At 43.2% G+C, this 18,768-nt stretch overlaps 2 protein-coding genes across 2 annotated transcripts; both read right to left on the bottom strand. All coding sequences in view use genetic code 11, as the record gives it.

The window, feature by feature from the left end:
• Positions 1-2,770: 2,770 nt before the first annotated feature.
• Positions 2,771-9,423, bottom strand: EGR_06604 (ATP-dependent rRNA helicase spb4; the record flags this gene model as incomplete). The annotated part of the gene is made up of 8 exons (XM_024495853.1): positions 2,771-2,827; positions 3,234-3,344; positions 6,451-6,613; positions 7,362-7,399; positions 7,476-7,721; positions 8,560-8,635; positions 8,703-8,829; positions 9,387-9,423. 8 exons carry the CDS (start codon positions 9,421-9,423, stop codon positions 2,771-2,773), a joined length of 855 nt encoding a protein of 284 aa, XP_024349711.1.
• A 355-nt stretch (positions 9,424-9,778) lies between these two features.
• Positions 9,779-17,704, bottom strand: EGR_06603 (ATP-dependent RNA helicase DDX55; the record flags this gene model as incomplete). The annotated part of the gene is made up of 10 exons (XM_024495852.1): positions 9,779-9,875; positions 9,925-10,034; positions 10,111-10,158; positions 11,208-11,322; positions 13,456-13,548; positions 13,687-13,916; positions 14,894-15,086; positions 15,125-15,180; positions 15,228-15,438; positions 17,433-17,704. 10 exons carry the CDS (start codon positions 17,702-17,704, stop codon positions 9,779-9,781), a joined length of 1,425 nt encoding a protein of 474 aa, XP_024349710.1.
• Between the last annotated feature and the right edge of the window lie 1,064 nt (positions 17,705-18,768).

Here is an 18,768-nt window from a genome sequence, read left to right as displayed (position 1 = left end):
GAGGTAGGTGGTTGATTGAATTTATTTGTTTGTCAAGAAAAAACATCCTGCAAAGGCAGAATTTGTAATTGGCTTGTGCAGTAGTCGAATGGGATGATAGATCGTAGACCTTACGGCCTTTTTTGGTTCTCATATGCTTAAAGTAAGGTTTAGCTCCATTGATTCTTAAAGGTACCACCTAAGTTACTTCGGTGGAGGATTGAGGCATTGGTTTCGAAACGCTTTCGCCCCTGACTTGCGGTAGTATCAGATAATTTCACATCGAGTTGAGTCAGTCCTCGCATTGCATCAGTTCTTGCATCCTTTCCAATTAGGAGGCCTTACAAAATTTGCTGACCAAAAAATCATCAACTGATCGACTTACTGCGTAAATGATATCACTGCACGCAAGCGTCCGTTGGGCAGGAGAGCTCAATCGAAAATGCGGCTCGTTCGCACTTGCACGGTATGTGTGAGTGGGGTGGTTAATGACTGTACCTTTTAAGGAGATGGACAACCGATGACACCTTTGTGCGCTCATTCCATTCAGTCAGCAGTTGATGAGGTAAAAATGAGGAGAGAGCTTTAATGTCCATCATCTGCTGTTGATGTTTATGGTACGTAGTTATTCGGCTTCCATGACCTCCCGGTTGCCATTGACATGAACGATTTACATCATCACTCATTCACTCATGACTACCCGTTTTTTACGTCATCTGCAGATTCCACACAACGCAATTTTTGTTTTCTAGGTCCACTTTTGACTATGGAGTGATCGCCATAATTGTGGGCGGTTTTCTGTCCATAGTTATGTTCCTGTCCTGGATACTTGCTAACTGCCTAACACTCTACCGGGCTCCTAACACTACCGTAAGGCTGACAAATTGACTTTCTGGATTCATCGCATTTTGTAGGAAATGGCATTAACTCTACCTCTATTGATCTTCAAAATAATCACTTAAATTGATACAACTTGCTTTCAAATAAATCGATCCAATAAAGAAGAAGAACCTCTTTTCATATGGTGACAGCGATCACAGGATTCGAGGTAGGTGCTAGATCGGTTTTCAATAGACATTATGTGACTCTACAAGCAAACATCCACTTCGGCCTCTACCTCAACTTTCCCGATTCGTGGATCTCCATGTCGTGTTATTGCTCAGTGCCAAGGGAAGGTGACAGGCATCGGACGGGGAAATATGAGTTGGAGAGAGGAATACGGCGAATGAGGACGGACCAAGATCTCCCACATCAACTTTGGGGACCTCCTCTTAACGCTAAACAATCGCATGACAAAGAAACATGTGAAGGGATAGCAAAGGTGAGATAGAAGCGACGGTGGATGGACCTAGGTATCGTTAATTGCTTCGAAATTAGCTTTTTTTGATTTCCTCTCCTTAGTTCCACACATTAGCGTTTTGCCTCCCGTGACTTTTAATAGTTCCTCCGCTTTATTATTGGGTTCTCCTAATCCAGGAGGGCGTTACAGGTGTAGCTGCCGGTCAGTTTTCATTCTTTCTTATTCGTAGTTCCACATTTAAAATCGCTTAGTTAAGGTACCGCTTCGCTATTGCTTGGATTGATGGGTAAATTGGCATTTAAAGTTGCTTTTTGTCCAACGGGGATTTACCTCTTCCCTCTTCACGAATCACCACCCGTTCAGTAAGCACCGATGAGAAAAAATGCAATGACACAGTAGCACAGCAAGTGCACCTCACCAAAAATAACCCCTCTTTCAAGGACAGATGGAATTGGCCAGTCGAATTCCCATCCGCGGGAAGACGCTCTACTAAAAAAAGGTCTTCGTAATGTATATTTGATAACAACTCAACATAGCTGACAAAAGTACCCGTTCGATCGGTCCGCTGAAACCACGAAGATGACGATGAGTTTGTATCACAGCCAGGTTTCTCGCTTTATTTAGACATGGTGCATTTTGCTAAATTTCGCGAACTCGCCGAAGACATTCAGTGATTCAGACCGTACTCTCAAAGGAAGGAACCACTTCGGTAACCTCTGTAGAGACGCTGCATGCATCCCTTCAAAACTTATTTCAACGTGGTGAGCACCACTCTCACCCTATCAAAGGTCTTTGATTAGCATGAACTATTCGTTCAAACAAGTAATAGAGGTTGACAAGATTCGATCACTATGTTTATCCTCCTGGCAGAAGACAGCATGATCCAAAAAGCAGATAAAAGTCAAAACGGCTTCATTTAGGGGCAAAACGCTGGTTTCCAAGGCCAAAATCGGACGATCGAAGGCCTTGACAGCAATCAGATCAAATTTCTATCCCAAAGTAGGCCAAGGCTCAAAATGATTCCTTCCTTTATTGGATGGAATAATAAGAAAGCAAAACATCACTCCCACCTCTAGTAAGGCGATCTTTGATGTTGTTGAGTATCTGGCACGAAGTCGAAAAACACTAAGTCTAACGAAGGAAGCAATGTTTGTGCAATGGGTTTGAGTAGAGCCACTTAAACTCACTTCCACTCTTGTTGCAGACTCCTGAGGTCGCATACTACACAACTCAACGGCATGGATGAAATGGGGTTTAGGATGGAAAGTAGGAGAATAACGAAACCGTTAACCCTGTGAACTCTGAAAAGACAAGACATGGTCATAAAACGGGGCTAATGGCTTGAAGAACTAATGTGACTAGTATATGCATCAGTTCAAAAAACGTACAAGTGGGTGGATAAAGTTGTGAATAAATGAAGTGATAAGTAGGTGGATAGGAGGATGGAAGCATGAGCGGTTAGGTTGATTGATATGTTGCAATGAGGCCCCATTAACTGATTAAAACGACGCCTCCGCGCACTAATTGGGGATAGAGACCGGCGGCGAGCTACGACCGGGGCGATAGAGAGGCAGGAAGAAGCCATCTATTTTGTACCTACCCATCCGATCATTCATCATCTATCCATCCTTCTCTCCACCTCGAACTACCCGTAATGAATTAACAGTAGGGGCGACGTCAAGCACAATTACAGTTTTGCATCATTTGAAAAAGTTAGAAACGATTAAGAATCGTAAAAGAACTTCATTCACTCATCCGCCTACCTTCGAAAAAAAGCATCCTCAGAGCAGCTCCATTTCAAATCTGATTCACAACCTACCCCTCCATGAAATGTCAGCATCAAATTGGCTGTTGCTTTCATAATTCAGTATTTAGCCCAAAAAGTGCGAATTTGTTGACTCACTCGTCAAAGTTCTTAACCGTACATTACGTGTGCACCCCTCGGCAAAATAACCTGCTGCCGCAAAGCTGAGGTATGCTTTGGCTGTAAAGAGCGTGCATCCGGTGCCTTCACAAAAGCTGCGACTGCATCTTTCGAAAATTCTTGCAAGGCCAGGGTGATAATCTATACAGTGGGCATGGGCGGTTGGAGGTGACGCCACTTTCACCGCATTAAGTGGTTTTTGAGTTCCACCTGCATCGACCTTTATTAGTGCCTCATGATTGGTGCTCGAGAGAGCTTGTGTCATTTGGGCGAATTGGTGTCGAACGGTACTTTCAAATCCGCCAATCACTAAGCCTTGAAGTTTTAAAAGGTGATGTTGTCAGGATATTTAAGCTGATTGGGAAAAAAACTGAATTTGACTAAGTTATTCACTAAAAACAATAAATTGGAGGTCAGGTGTCTAATCGTGTGCAAACGTAGATCTGAATGACGCTTGAGATGAGGACATTTAAAAGGTCTTCATGGTGATATTACCCAAATTAGTGAGTGGTGTGTCCTGCTAAGTGCATTGGTAGTTAGAAAGCATGTCATGCGTCCTTCCGATCGTGACACAGACATACATGGAACAGCGTGCGATGAAGCGGCCTGAGAACAAAGACCAAAAACTGTGGATACGCACAGTACTATATTGTGATGGGATGCACAGCTGATCGCCAACAAGGAAAATGAAGGTCAATGATGACTTCGGTGAGTGCAATTCCGTTTCCACCCCGGAGCACAATTGTCATTTCCGTTGACATTATCTAGAAAATGGAATGCCTGAACCCTGATGAGCATTTCATGATCTGTTGTAAATCTTGCAGCTTCTTGTACAGCTGAATAAAATGACTTGCTACAATTTGTAGAAAGCTGTTAAATGCATGTGACTGTCCAAACGTCAGGCTATCTCTATCGCACTTTGATATTTCCTTCCTTTTTGAACCCTACTGAACACGCGACAGCTGTGGTTTGAATTGGTTTTCTTTGCGAATCGAGGCCAACTCGATTACAAGGATGCTGAAGCTTCTTGTAAAGTGTATCGCAAAGCATTTGCAGAAGGCGCGGTAGTTGAACATTCCACCACCCAGAACTGCTGATGAAGGGCTCGGAGGATAGATGCTGCATTATGGGAAATTATCAGTCACGATTAGCGCGGATAATAAAACAATGAGTTAACATCCACGCCAAATGGGAGGGAGAAGACGTGGCGGTGGCTGCTAAGCGGAGGAATGCTGCCTATATGGCATGTATTAACAACTGAAAGGCAAGAAGCATCACACACCGTCAGTGGTGCTTTTAAGACGATCAAACCCCTATCCAACCCACACATTTGAGGCAGGCACAACTCCATTTCCATGAGGCTACGCTTGCTTTGAGAGCATTTATAGTGGATTAGGGCCGCGACCTTTAACCATGAATGAATAACTTGCTCGAAAATGAACAACAAATCCGATTGAAATATATCTACCTGATGAGAAGAGTATTAGTGGTGAGGAAATAAGAGTCAATCAGAAGAAAAGTGATGTCCTTGCCGGGCGTTGCAAAAATTTATGCCCCATGCCGCAAGACTGACCCTTAAGGAGGGTATGCAATTTGATGGGAGAATGCGATGGGGAAGATTCTGCCGAATTATCATCCTCCGCATTCAACTGATCCTTATCTATTCAAGCGACATTTATCACCTTTCCTCACAGTAGACAATAACATGACAACTAGAAGAGAGTTAGGAAAGGGTTAAAGTTCCACTGTTTGCTTGTAGAGGACCCTGCTTTACTGGCTCAAGTGCCTTTCAATAGGCCACGCTTTAACAGGACGGGTAAATACCCTTTGAAATGAATAGTTTTATTTCTGAAGAGGTAAATTTTTGCCCAAAACTGCCAAAGTTTAATCCCACCTTCTGATATTTTGTGAATTCGATTTGGGATTAAGAAAAAACACTTCGGTTAGCAAACCCTACTCATTTACTGGAGGAATATTTAAGATAGGCTCGAAGCAAAGCTTCTACCACAAACCAAGACACAGGTGTCAGATAATGTTCGTGCCGTTTTCGGTCTAGATTGCCGGCCTGGCCGTGACTTGTTGCGACTTGAAAGGACGCTCGTAAAGTGCATGTGAATGTATCTTGAGCCTTCACTCCAGTAGAAGGCAAAATGAGCCCTATGGGTACCACTCTAGATAGTTTTATTTCCGAACCAAGTTGAACATGAGTAACAAAGATGGAGAAGCTTCTAACAAAACGTGTTATATAGCATTGGGGGGTACGATAATTTTTATCTTGAGTGGTGGTAAAATGCCTGTCATCCGGATCATCTAGAAAGGGGAAATCGGGGTGGAGGCAACGGTGCATCTGGGCGCTGCCATGGCGCCAAGAAAAGAAAATTTAATGACCCGGAATTCGCTGTTCACCTCTTTTGCATACGTAATAAAAGTTTACAGAGAGCATTATAGGCTGTTTGTTGACCAACTAACAGCGTGACCTACGATGCGAAGGTCCACCCCAACCTTTGTTCTCCTTTATTCAAAAACGACGCCCTCATCATTTAACTCACTTCTAAGTCATGTACTACTCCTACTCGGAGGCCCTTTCGTGCTTTTGCGTGCGCGGTCCACTGCAGACAAGGCTATTCACTTGCTAAAGGCCAAACAATTACGGATGGAATCCCAATGCAGCCCGAATGTGAAGGCTAAAAAAGTATCGTTAATTATGCCACCATAGCCCTCGTCATGTCTGAGAGCCCTCTCCTCTATTCCCCGTGATTACCCCTCTTCATGAGCCGCCACAAATCTTCCAGAGCATTATAGTCAAATCCAATACCAAAAAGATTATCTGACTATCAATGCCCCCTATTTCGTCGGTAGACTTGGATGCTATACCCAAGTGTAAGGTTTATTCGGGAAATAGCTTTTAAGCATAGGGTAATTTTCCCTGGAGGAGCATTCCCCCGACATCACAGGAACATAAGGGATATCGTGTCCTCGGTCTCATTATTACAGCTCACTACCTTAACATCAATGTCATGGCCAGTTCTTCCATGGAGAACTTCACTTCGTTCGAATTTGGCCAAAGGTAAACAAGTTTTCAACAGATCCTCTGCTAATAGTTTTCGGAGACAACTCGCCTCCATTTTCACTTAGACGTAGTCTCCATTTCAAATTTTCAAAAAGGCAATTTGTTCAAACTCACTGGTAATGACCTGCATTCCCCTCATGATCAAATCTCACTGATACCCTTGAGAAACAGGCTTACAAACGTCGGAGTCGCGGTTGGAGGCGAGTCATGGCTTAGCAAGAGATGCCGAATGACCCTCGCGCAACGCTTCCATGCAGAAATGGTACAATCGAAATTCGAAGGGTACTGATGGAGTTCGACGTCCGGTGGTAGATCTACGTCATCCTTCTTGTCACCCGACCTAAATAAACTGGGTAATTATTCTAATTTCCCGAATAATTTATTCTGCCATGGCCGTCTTCAAAACAGTTCTCTAAGTGACGATTCCAGGATCACTCTTACGATACACCTCAATTTAATCGGACAACCTGCTTTTCAGTTCAACACTTTTCCACATAGTTAAGTGATATCATCGATTCGAGCAGGACCCCATCCCACGCATAAACTACATAAGACAGACGTGAGATGAAAGTGAGAAGTGGTTAGCGTGTCATGATTCTCTTTGTCTGGTAAGCCAGCCTTTCCCAGGGGGTTATTGGAAGAGACCAGTTGTCTGAGATGAAGACGGTTGTGGAACACACACGTAAATCGCATTGGGGGGGGGGGGGGAGAGAGGAATGAATGTCGCTCAATTCAGTCGTACGTGATTACAAAGAATGAAAAATGAACACTCAAAACCGGTCTACGAAAACAGGCCAGGTTACAGGGGTAGCTTAATACAAGCGCTGTACATTGTAGTCTTCTGTCTAAAGGGGGACATTGGTGAAATCACTAGACTCCCGCCTTGGGCATCGAACTCAGTTTAAAAATCATACTCCGTCGTTCCAGTTACCAAAAGCTAAGATTTCTAACTGATTGGTCGATAACGTCGATTTTCATGAGTCCAAATTTGCATATTCTCAAACCGACAATTCAAAATCAGCAATTTGAGTCAATTCAATAAAAGCCATTTTTGTACAAAACACACGAAAAAACAGGTCACCTTCTACTCGTCGTCTTCTAAGTCCTCCAATTCCGCCGCTGTGATCTGGTGCACGGACAAAAACTATTACAGCTACTGCTGCGCCTTTCAGCAGCAACAATTTCACGGATTTTCCGCTCACCTTGCGACCCTTCAGCTTCTTCATTTTCTTGTACTCCTCCAAAATGGACTTCGTGTCGTTATCGTCGCTGTCATCCTCGTTTCCATCAGTTGCCATGGCACCCGAGGAACACTTATTAATAAGTCGATCCGACATACTGGCACCAAGGGAGGCAGTGGTTATAAGGCGCTCTGCTTTAAGCAGCTTTTTCTGGCGGCGCGCGGCACGCTTGGCACGTTTTTCCTTTGTCTTGGACCAAGGGGATGACTGGATAAAAAAACTAAGTTCATCTTTACTTCAAAGAAAGGATTTTCCTTCACAGAAGATGCAACACTCTAAACGAAAGACGAAACAAATTACCCGACAACTTCAATGAAAATCATTCCAAATCAGTAAGGAGCATATTATGCATCCGCAATTTTTTTCCTCCAAAGTTATGCGAATAAATGCTGGAGCCTACACCCAGACACCGAAGATGGTTGACAAGCCTCAATTTGAGAAGTGCCTTCTTTGCACATGTTTCGACAAGGCCTTCATGATGCAGGGGTGGATACCCAAAAGCCCCCAAACGTGATGACCTCCCCTAGCTTATCCTCTTCGGTACCACTGACACACTTGAAGTGGCGTTAAGAGGGTCAGCAAAACTAGCAAGACGAAAACAACCCAAAGACTGGCTCGTTGATGTCTACTGCTAGTTAAAGCCAGAGAGGTCGCAGACCAAAACAGATCAGTGGAGGAACGAACAAAGTATCTGGCAAGGCAGGGATGCGGTCAACCAAAGGATCGGCACACGAGGGGGTATGCTGGCCAATACTTTAAGAGTAAGAAGCTTCCTTCTGGTAGGTGGTTTTGATCCAATTTCGATCATGCGGGTGAGTTAACTACGTGCCCAGTGAGGCACAGACCTGAGATGAGACCAAGACCAGTGTTGAAACCAGCTGTGCAATGGAAAGATAACAGTAGACACACTCGTGCGTTGCGACACATTACGGAAAAGTCAGAGAGGTTGTCATTATAAAAGTGGAGGTGTCAAAGTGGACTGACCATCAGTGATGGGAAATCGTGTAATTTTTTAGAAACAAGCTAAGCTAATATTGAAATGCACCTTCTTAAACTTCGGCGGTGGATTAGCCTCCAACGCTTTGCGTTTCAACTCGCGTTGCCTAGCAATGCTTTTCTCCCTGGAAAAACGAAAATAAAAAGATTTCTTTTCGTTTAAAGAAAGAAGACACTTCAAAGTAAACTAACTTGTATTTAAGCTTGGTCAAGTCGACATCAGAGGGAATAAAGCTGTCGATGGAGACACCTTTGAGTTCGGGCATTTGAGGTAGTCGCAAAAGGCCGTAGGCGTTGCCCAGTGAACCCCAATCCAATTCTACAAGGTGGGAAAATGAACAACCGTGACAAACGCTCAGTATGGTTAGGAAGAGTGACACATTGATTTGAGCGAGTGGCTCCGTGGAAATAAAGAACAAAAGCAAGTAAGCATTCGTGTATCGAAGGATCCTAGATACAGTCCTGTCTCTGTCTACAGTTGCTCGTTGAATTTAAGACTACCATGATCAAGACAGAGACGATCCAGCATTCAAGCATTCGGCTTTCCTGTAACCACTTCAATCATTTGTACAGATCGCTTTGAACATCCTATTCGTATTCCTTGTGGTCGTGGCTGCAGTCAGCTTGAAGATTGAAACGCTCCACATTGGTAAAACCAGGATGTCTATTCAAAGCTATCAATCGACCCATAGACGGCGCTGAGATGGAACTTTACCCCAATCCTGAAGTGAATTCCTGTCCTCAGAAAGTGCAGAAATATCCTGCTCATAAAATCCAGCTTATTACAGGCCGTTTCTCCCTTCTTCCTTGGCATAGTTTCACAGCCACCGTCACATCAGGGAGGGCTCATACCAATCCAATGGGGTAGTCGCTTACCAAGTAAAGTGATCACAAGGTGCACACAGATCGGCATTACTCCTATCACGTTTACAGACTATCCTTGAAGGTTTTTAGGCGATTCTTCCCTGCTTCAATTTGTCCATCCAGCAATTGCATTTCAAAGGATCGGCAAGCATGAGCACCATCCTCAAATTATACTTAAAATAAGTCAATTTAATTCCACCGAGTTCCATCCTCGTTCTTCTTTTTTAGGATAATTTGACTGGTTATTTCCAAGTGAATAATCGTGACAGAAGCAACCTACAGACAGCATAGATGAACCACAAAAAGGGGTGTGAATATAAAAAGCGAAGACCATGGGTAGTGGAAGCTAAACAAGAAGGCAAACTGAAATGCAGAACAGTAGATGCCACTTTATAAAATAAGCATCACCTGCCTTGGATCTTGAAGAGCAACCGGCAGTCGTGCTTGCGATAGAATTGAGCAAAGGAGACGAAAGCTTTGATGCTCTTCTCGTAGAGCAGCCTAAACAAAAGAGCCGACGTTGTTTACGTATTTTCGTGTAGTCACCCACCTGTCTTTGATGCAGACTTGCTGAACTTTTGCACGAATCGATTCGCTTGTAATTTCTTCCAAGATGGAGGCATCAGCTAGTTCGGGTAGATCCCTTTCAACAAGAGTGACCTGGCATTGGAATAAGAGGCAAGTGCGTGAGTACTATAAACCGACCTAATACTTCCCGCTCGTGAGAGTGGCTTACCAACTTCTTTTCAACATTGAAACGGCTGCTAAATCGATGCATTTGAAGCTTGAGACCAGTGCAAAAAACACTAAATCAATTTTGGTGGTAAATGTATGTTTAGATCTCCTCTCATTATTTTCCAGAGCCAAGCAATTGTAGGGCTCGGAAGTTGAATTTCAGAATTCTTGCGCTTTACTTACAAACTAGATGAGATGACTCGTATACTGCGTTGACGATGGAACTGATTCTGCAACCGCATGTCATATAATGCCTGTCAAAGGCAAATCGGGTCCTATACAAGTGGCAATGGTGAGAAATGTGTTCGACACTATTCACTTCTTATGAAGAATGCGACTGACTTCATTGATTCCTCGTCGGAAGCTAACACATGTGAATGTATTGGCTGGATACTTTTAAAGGAGGGCTACTGCCCCGGACGGCCGAAGAGGAAACTTAAAAAGAAAGATAATTGAAACTTCGAAGCAGTTGGCAAGCCTACACTTTATACAGCCGATTAGAAACGGATCAAGATAAGCACCAAACGAGTCAAAAGCATCCACAAAAGCCGTTAATGCTGACTGTAATGTGGAATCTTTGAACTTCTTTATATTATGAAAACCCGGAAAATGATTAAGACAGGTGATTCTACCTCTCAAGCTGTCTGATGTGAAAAACCACTCCTCAGAATACACCTTCCCAACACCGATAGAACTAATAACAACTTCTTCCGTTAGGAATTTAAGAGATATACAACTGCCGATGGATTCGAAGGCCAGGGCGATAGGCACTGAGGAAGCACTGCAAGATGTTCGATCTTGCCTACCAGTTGATTCTGTTTCGCTTCTGTGATAATCTGTGAATAAAAATAGTCCCAGGCAGCGCCAAGAACAGTGCAACAAACTGGAAAAAGTAGTCTAGCTAGCTTTCAGAGCCCTCGCGATTCAGCTTCTACGTTTGTGCAATGCTTCATTTGTGGAAGTAAAAATACCCTGGGATGTGGCATGCTAGGTCCTTCAAAAATAGCTCATGCCAGTCGTCACTAGTTTTTGACACCGATTACATAAAAGCAGATGGTAGACCTTACATAATAAGAGCAATGGAAAGATCAAACACACGTTTTGGTTGATGCGAAGAAAGTCCACGTAGGCGACTTCGGTGGGTGCAAGGAAGAGAACTGCTCGACCCTCCGCTCCGCATCGCGCTGTTCTACCGCAGCGATGTACGAAGAAACTGAGAATGGAGGAAGAGATATGATAACTAGTGTTAAGCGCACCATTTGCTCTTGCTGTGCGGCATTTGCCCAGCCTATTGCTACTGGAATGATAAAAGCGGATAAAATTTGGTTTCTGCACTTTACTTTCTCCTCCTATCAACCTGAAAGTTAACCTCCGCACAGGAAATTTCTGTCATTATACATGATCTTACGTTGTGTCGTCTTTTGATAGTGAGAATGACTCCTCCGATGGGTCGGCTAGTCTAGACTCCTTCTGAAGGGTAATTAACATAACACTTGTTTGAGATGCATCGTTTCGAGTGGATAAGTGTCAGCCGCGTTTGTTGACTATTATTCAGCAAGTAAACAATTCTTTTTCAGTCCACCGCACGCACGCGCGCACACCCACACACAAAGCAGTTTACCGGAGAAGAAGCGGCGCTTGCCTTGGAAGTGTGGATTGAACAGTGAGCAAGTGTGTTCGTTCATTTAGAAAACAAGGGAATACAAAAGCACGAAATTCACCTCTAATTACAAGTCAGTCAGTCAACGAACAATTTAAAACGCATGGTGCGCTTCTTATAACATACTGATCTTAAGAACAGCAAACAGCATATTGTTTTTCATCGCTTAACGAATGCGGATAGCACTTACGGACTCAGTTTTCACGATTTTCTTCCCGATTGATGTAGATGCAAACTGCTAGTTTACTCAAGCACGTCCAACCACCACTAATGGACCAGTATCGACAAGAATGGAGGGTTTTCCTGAGCAAGATGCAGCGTTTGTCTTGAAATGCTTCATTACCCAAATCAAACGAATGCAAGCCATTTATGGGCGGCACTTTTACTGCAACTGCACTTCCAAATGTTGGACAGGTCTCACGTGAAGCTTCTCCAGCTTTGTAATTGAGTTAGACGCCCCGCAACAGACCAGTTGAAATTGTGTACATCAGGCCTGACCGGCATTCCATGAAACGAGGAATTAAGGTAAGAGGGAGGCACTGGAGGGGACAGTGCCGGGTACCTTACCGATAGACTAACGCACATCTAGGCTATGTAGGGCATGTGAGCATTTACATACGTTTTACAGGTTTCCATAATTTACAGCAGGTTATTGTGTCGGGCTATCCCGATTGTTGCAAGAACTATTTTGGTCACCTGATATAGGCTAGTCAGGACAGTCATTAAAATGGCGATATGAAACATGTGTATTACTTGTGCCAAAAGTAATTTACTATTGCCCAGGTTTCCAAAGCAATTTCGAGCGGACTCCATCGTCGACACCTCAAATTTCAAATGGAACGATTGATGTGAAGGGTTCTAACAGCATCATGGTCATTATTTTTGAAGGTTTCGATCTGACTGGTCAAGAAGGTAAGCTAAACTAACTTTATACGCGATGTCACCGCCGTAGCTGGTTTCCAAGGTCATTCAGTATTTATTAATTGGTCAAGAACGTTCCAACCGGGGGGGGGGGTTAAGGGCTCTCTGCTTGTCTTTTGATGTCAGGGCGGCATCACGCGTAACCAGTAATTTAGTCACTCCAGTTCAGCAAAGAAGATTCTCTCTTTCGTGTCCGTACTAGTACATGCTACTCATTTGCTAATTTAAGTAGATAAGGACCCATGACACGAATACCGTGTCTCAAACATTGCGCAATGTCAATCAATCAGATACTAAAACAAGTATTGACGGATTGTGTGCTTGGTTAAAATTCATCAAGAATATCTTATTTTGTCAAAAATGCAAATTCGTATTAATTTAAATGATTCAAGCGCTGGGCTGAATGTAATGATAGTAGAACGGCAAGAGGAAGAGACAACAAAAACTTTCCTAGTCAATTTTGCTTCCAACTTTCACAATTGAGACGGTGAAAATACCTATTTTAAAAAACCGGTGCTTCAAACAGTCGAATCCACACAATAGCGCCACATTTTGGCAGGTAGTTTAAAAAGAAAAATTTTGTTCATTTGACCTTCAAATTGTCGAAATACTTAGATATTAAACGTCCAGTGGATGCTGTAAAAAGATGTGAAATTTAACGGTAATTCGATGCAAGAAGAAATCCATAGTGAGAATTTTGGTGACACAAAGTTTAGACCTTTGGCAAAGGTGCGTAAAATAAACAAGAGAAGAAATCTCGCTTACTTGGCGTTCGAGGGTGGATCCCATTGCAGCACCCAATTCACCCCCGGCACATCGATTCCTCGTGCCATCACGTCTGTGCAGAGCAGGACGCCCCTAAAATACGGCAATGAACTTTCAAACGTGCTATCTAGCGGCGTCCCACACGTGACCCCCCGAGTTTTAATCTGGGATGTAGTGACAGATTTATCTCCGTGACCCTAGTATCAAACGTGCTAAACATTGTCGGCATACCTCTCAATGGAGCGAAATTTGTCGAATTCTGCGACCCGTTTCAAGCGCATTTTGCGATGGAGAGCATGAACAAGGGAGGCCTGGCGGGGGGGGAGGAGGCCATTACGAAGGAGGCGACTGAAGTAGTCGACAGCTGCACAAGTAGCGAGGAAGACGATAATCTTCTCTGTGGATGCGTGGCTTCGAAGGAATGTGACGAGGGCACGAAATTTGTCAGCAGGGTCGACAACCTATTCGAGAAACGTGGTGGGAGAGTGATTAATTCTAGGGACTTGTAGACTCGAGTTGGGGAATCTACGCCGATGGCGAGCAGATGGGGAGATTCAAGACGATAAGATCGAGTAAAAACCTACTCTGGATCCATCCAGTCAATCACCCGTCGATTTATTCATACAGCAAACCATCTCTAATACATCCATTCATTCTAGATCCTAAATGCAACTCTAATCTATCCACTCAAAATATCCACCTATGCGTTTCATGCATCAATTTGCCTATTCAGAAACTGTTTACTTATATCGACACTTTCCTTCATAGTATTTCTAATTCTTAAACCCCTATTGTCTCTTTGACATCGCCCAGCCTTCAGCTCTACGGGCCCCAAATGAATCCACCTCAATCACCAGTGGGATTGGCCTCAAAGAAGGTAACAAAGGCTATGAGGAATCCCATTAAAATCCACATGAGTGTGTGTCGGATGTCTTCTAGCTGTGATGCAAATTAGTCATCAAAATATTGTCATCTTGGTCCTTTTTTGCGGATGAGTGGGTGTGTGCATAGGCAGTTTCAAAGCAGATACAGTCACTATCGTTGCTGCCATTACTTCAAAAGTTTTAGCAACAACTGAGAGCGGGCTGGGGACTACGGTTAAAGCATGTAGCCTACCGCGTTACGGCTTCAAAGGGATTGTGTGCGTAGCTCCAATCTCATCCCGTACGTTCGTATTTCTAGCCCCTCAGTCTTTTCAAACTGCCACAGATACATATATTTAGCTGATTCGACAAGTCCACAGAATATCCCGTTGAGTCAATTAACGGCATGACATAACAGGCAATTACCAACTCAAAGAATTATCAGTAGTCAACAAAGAAGTCTAAAGCTATTTGGTAGCTTTACCAAGATTCACAAGCTAGTATTAAGAAAGCTACGTCACATCGAGAAGGTGCCTCCCCTCATTTCAGCAGAAAGTACAAAAGTATCAACATACCAGAAAGTAGTTTTCCAAAGTCGACGGAGTTCTTTGTTGATGCACAATTGAAGCCACGTCCTTCTCTTTCACTACAACTCTAACTGGATTTCTCAGCCCTGCCCGCAACAAATCATCCAGTTGGTTTGTCTGTGTAGCGGAAAACAGACCCGTCCGTCGCTGCTTTGGTAACATGCCAAGTATCGCATTCAATCTAGAGGTTGAGATGTCTGGAAAGCGGTCCTCGCTTACTGTGGTTCAAATCCCATATCAAGTAGGCGGTCAGCTTCGTCGAGTATCAGGATCTCCTAAAGGAACGAAAAAAAGTTGAGTGAGTGAATACGATAGATCCTACCAAGCTGCGAAGTCCCCGAACAACAGGATTGAAGGTCTGGTTGTTGGATATCTGACCCAAAAAGAGGGGTGCCTTTTGAACGAGATCGACTAGGCGACCTGGAGTAGCCACGAGAATGGTTGCGCCAGTGGCTTGAAAACGTTTCAGGTCCTCTAGACGCTTAGTATGAGCAGCACCACCACTTAGAACGAGAGAATTGAAGCGCGGAGACCTGTATCGACCAAAAAGTTCCACTAACGAACCATGAAAGTAAAATAGGATTAATGCTAACCTCATTGATATTGCAGACAGTGCCGACGACCAGACCTATTCTATAAGCTGATTAAACGTCTTCGATAGTGCTTCTGAAATTTTGCATCTAAGGGAAACACTACGTTCCGTGCTCACGTCAAACCGCCAAAAAAATTTCAGGAAGTCGAAACTGCATTTACCTTTCGGCCAAGCCCCTTGGTAATTTTGTCTACATAATTCTGGAAAGCCTCGAGATGAAAAGATGGGTGAACTATCTTAGAACGCCTAGCGTGAGCCAGATAGATGTTCGTCACTTGTATTATTCCATGATGACAGATGGGTAGACTAGGTATAACCTCCACGACGAATGTTTACGAGGATAACCGCTGAGGCTGCTAAATGGGAATCACCGACACTTGGATCGTCACTGATGTACAGATGCCATTGAAATACTGACATTACCAGATCAAATTCCTTACTGCAACTGAACCTCAGTACTACACGGTGTCGAAACTATTTGTAACTGCGCTTATCAACGGATTTTTCCGTCACAAAAAGCCCCATCAATATACTCTACCACGCTTCCATGTACGCACAGGCACTGTTGCCCTCCGTCTTGATTGATGACGTCTAAAATGACCCCCCCCCGGAGTTGCGTCAATTACTAATGCTCGTGATGTGCTTCCTAACTGTCAGGTCTCATTAGGCCCAAAAACAGTTAAAAGCAATGTTACCACCTATTATAATAAACAAACAACCTAACATGGATTTGGGAACAGCACAAAAACTGGATTTGATGATACAAGGCAGTGATGGACAATTCCATTGATGCATTACTGTAACAACCCTACTGCAGTCCGAGTCTCATTCGATAGTTTGTATGTATATTGACCATGTCTGATTCAAGGGATCCATAACTTTGGGTTAGATGATGAATCAATACTGATTCTCGAAAACCCCCAACATATGGGAAATAAGACATCTTCAAAAGCATCTACTTTCTAGTAAATACTTTTAAAGCGGATTCACAGGCGGATCAAAAAAGGCACCAAAAGATGAACTTTTGGAGTAAACTCAATAAAATGACTCGAAAATTCTAATATCCAGACTTTACCTATACCGCTTGAGGGAATGGAACATTTCTGAAAGGAAAATACCACGCATTGTGAATAAAAAGTTGGCATACCCGTCTTTGCGTTTGAAGAACTGCAGAAAGCATGTAAGTACGTTATGGATTTGAACTGTTAGCTCGTACGTCGGTGACAGTATGAGTGCGCCGATCTGCAGAGTCCGAATTGGAGAAAAGGGACATGAGGTTTGATAAAATGTTCGTTAACCAACACATTAAATTCTGAATTATAACGTGATGAGCATTCCTAACAACTGTAGATGCTTCCTATGGGGGCATGCTGCATCCTCTCAGTGGATAGTGCAAATCAAACTATAGAGAATACCAAACAAAGTCAAAGTCTTTTAAACCTAAACGAGCCTACCACTAAACCAAACATCTTTAGTGGTAAAGATCCAGTTAAGAAAAATTTCTGGTGGCTAACCTAAAAAAACGATTCATCACCGGTTTTGGGGGCATCTGTTCCTCGAATTTCGAACTCGGATATTCGCGAGCAGAAACCAACAGGAAAAAACAAAGGAATGCATGCTTACGCTACTTATCTGACTTATTTTAACCACTTGTTCTTGAGCAATACCCATAACTCAATCCCATTAGTCAAAAGTGCGAGCGTCAAATGTCATGCTTTTGCAACCAAGACATTGGAGGGGAATCGACCACCACAGCCAAGAAAATCTCTCGTGGTAACAGCGGCAACACTAGTACTACCGAACTGAGTAATTCAATTGCTGCTCAAAAACTGCAAGCATGCAATCATCCTCAGAGCAAAAGCGTTCTACATACATTTTGACGTATGATTATTCTCAAACCGTTATCATAAACTGATGCAACAAGTGGCGTTATACCTAACGCCAATAGCGAATGTTACCGGAAAGGCAATAAGATATACCTCATGACTCTTCCAGTCATCATGACGCTTTGCAAGAATCTCTAAAATCGGTAGGATGAAGGCAAGAGTCTTGCCCGACCCTGTGACTGCCTCGGCAGCAACGTCTTTACGACTGAGAAGAAGAGGAACTACGGTAGACTGGACAGGAAAGGGATGAGCAAAACCCAAATAGGTGATGCCCTGTAGGCTTTCAGAGATGAGATTGAGATCCTCCCAGGTTTTGCCCATTGCTGTTCTGAAAAAATTTATCATAAAAGCTAAGCGAGTGTGAAACTAAGACACAACTTTAAGTTGTTTCGAGTGCTTTTAAGAATATTAAGAACTCTACTAATCAATAACATAAATCTCACCACAGAAATAAGCGAAAATTTAGCATAGCAAAACAATACCAAAAGCTGTCCCAACATTCCACAAAACAACCGGAAAACCACTTACAAACCACGCCCCCCAACCAGAACACGCGCCTCGTTTTGAAACAGTTAAATAATCTGAAGTTATGAAAATGTTAGGTCTTTTTTATTTTAGCATATGCCTATATAATCAAATGGAGAAAATTGGCTTGACAAAAGCAGTGAAAAGACCGTGGGTGGCGCAACGAACGGCTCGAGTAGTTTTATACTACTACCAAAAAATCTCTAAAAATGGCGTGTGTCTTAGAGACTACGCACTAGTATTTTGAACATTTAAAAGACTGTCAGCCCTCTGACTAGCCTGGAAATAGTAATGCACACAACCTGGTTTAAATGAGGAGTTCTGATAAACCTTAAAATGAAGAGAACTACAGGAACGCCTGTTTGTTAAGCGTCAAGTTCTCAACCTTATCCAATTTTGACCCTAAAGCGATTGTTTTGGCTGTTTAGCTCACGTAGGCAAAAACCACTTTCTTCAAGGAGAAAGCACTTGCGCGGTTTATCGCAAATGAAACTTGTTTGGCTTGTTTTTTTCCCTTATTTTGGTGGATAGTAGAAAAGCACCCAGAAAATACGTCTCATCACTTGGCTTTATGCCAAGCGACCCCAAGGCCATCTCGATGACCTCAATAATCGCTCATATTGTTTGGATATCAAATCGTCACTTACGCCTTGCTCGACAATCCATTCTCAAACTGCCTTTGACTTAAAGAATAATTTTGTAATGACTTAATGCAAGTGGAACGGAAACTGAGCCGCAAACGTTATGTGAACGAAGCTAAGTTACTGATATCCGTTAAAGTTAATGCGTACGGTAATATTAATACAGGTTAAATTGTACATTTCATCTGGAATGCGATTAGTAAAAAAGTCCTTGTTGGA

This window comes from Echinococcus granulosus (assembly GCF_000524195.1).
Source record: "Echinococcus granulosus chromosome Unknown EG_S00060, whole genome shotgun sequence".
In the NCBI taxonomy this organism is placed as follows: Eukaryota; Metazoa; Platyhelminthes; class Cestoda; order Cyclophyllidea; family Taeniidae; genus Echinococcus; species Echinococcus granulosus.
Note: the sequence above shows the minus strand (reverse complement) of the source record. Positions and strands in the feature narration are given on the sequence as shown.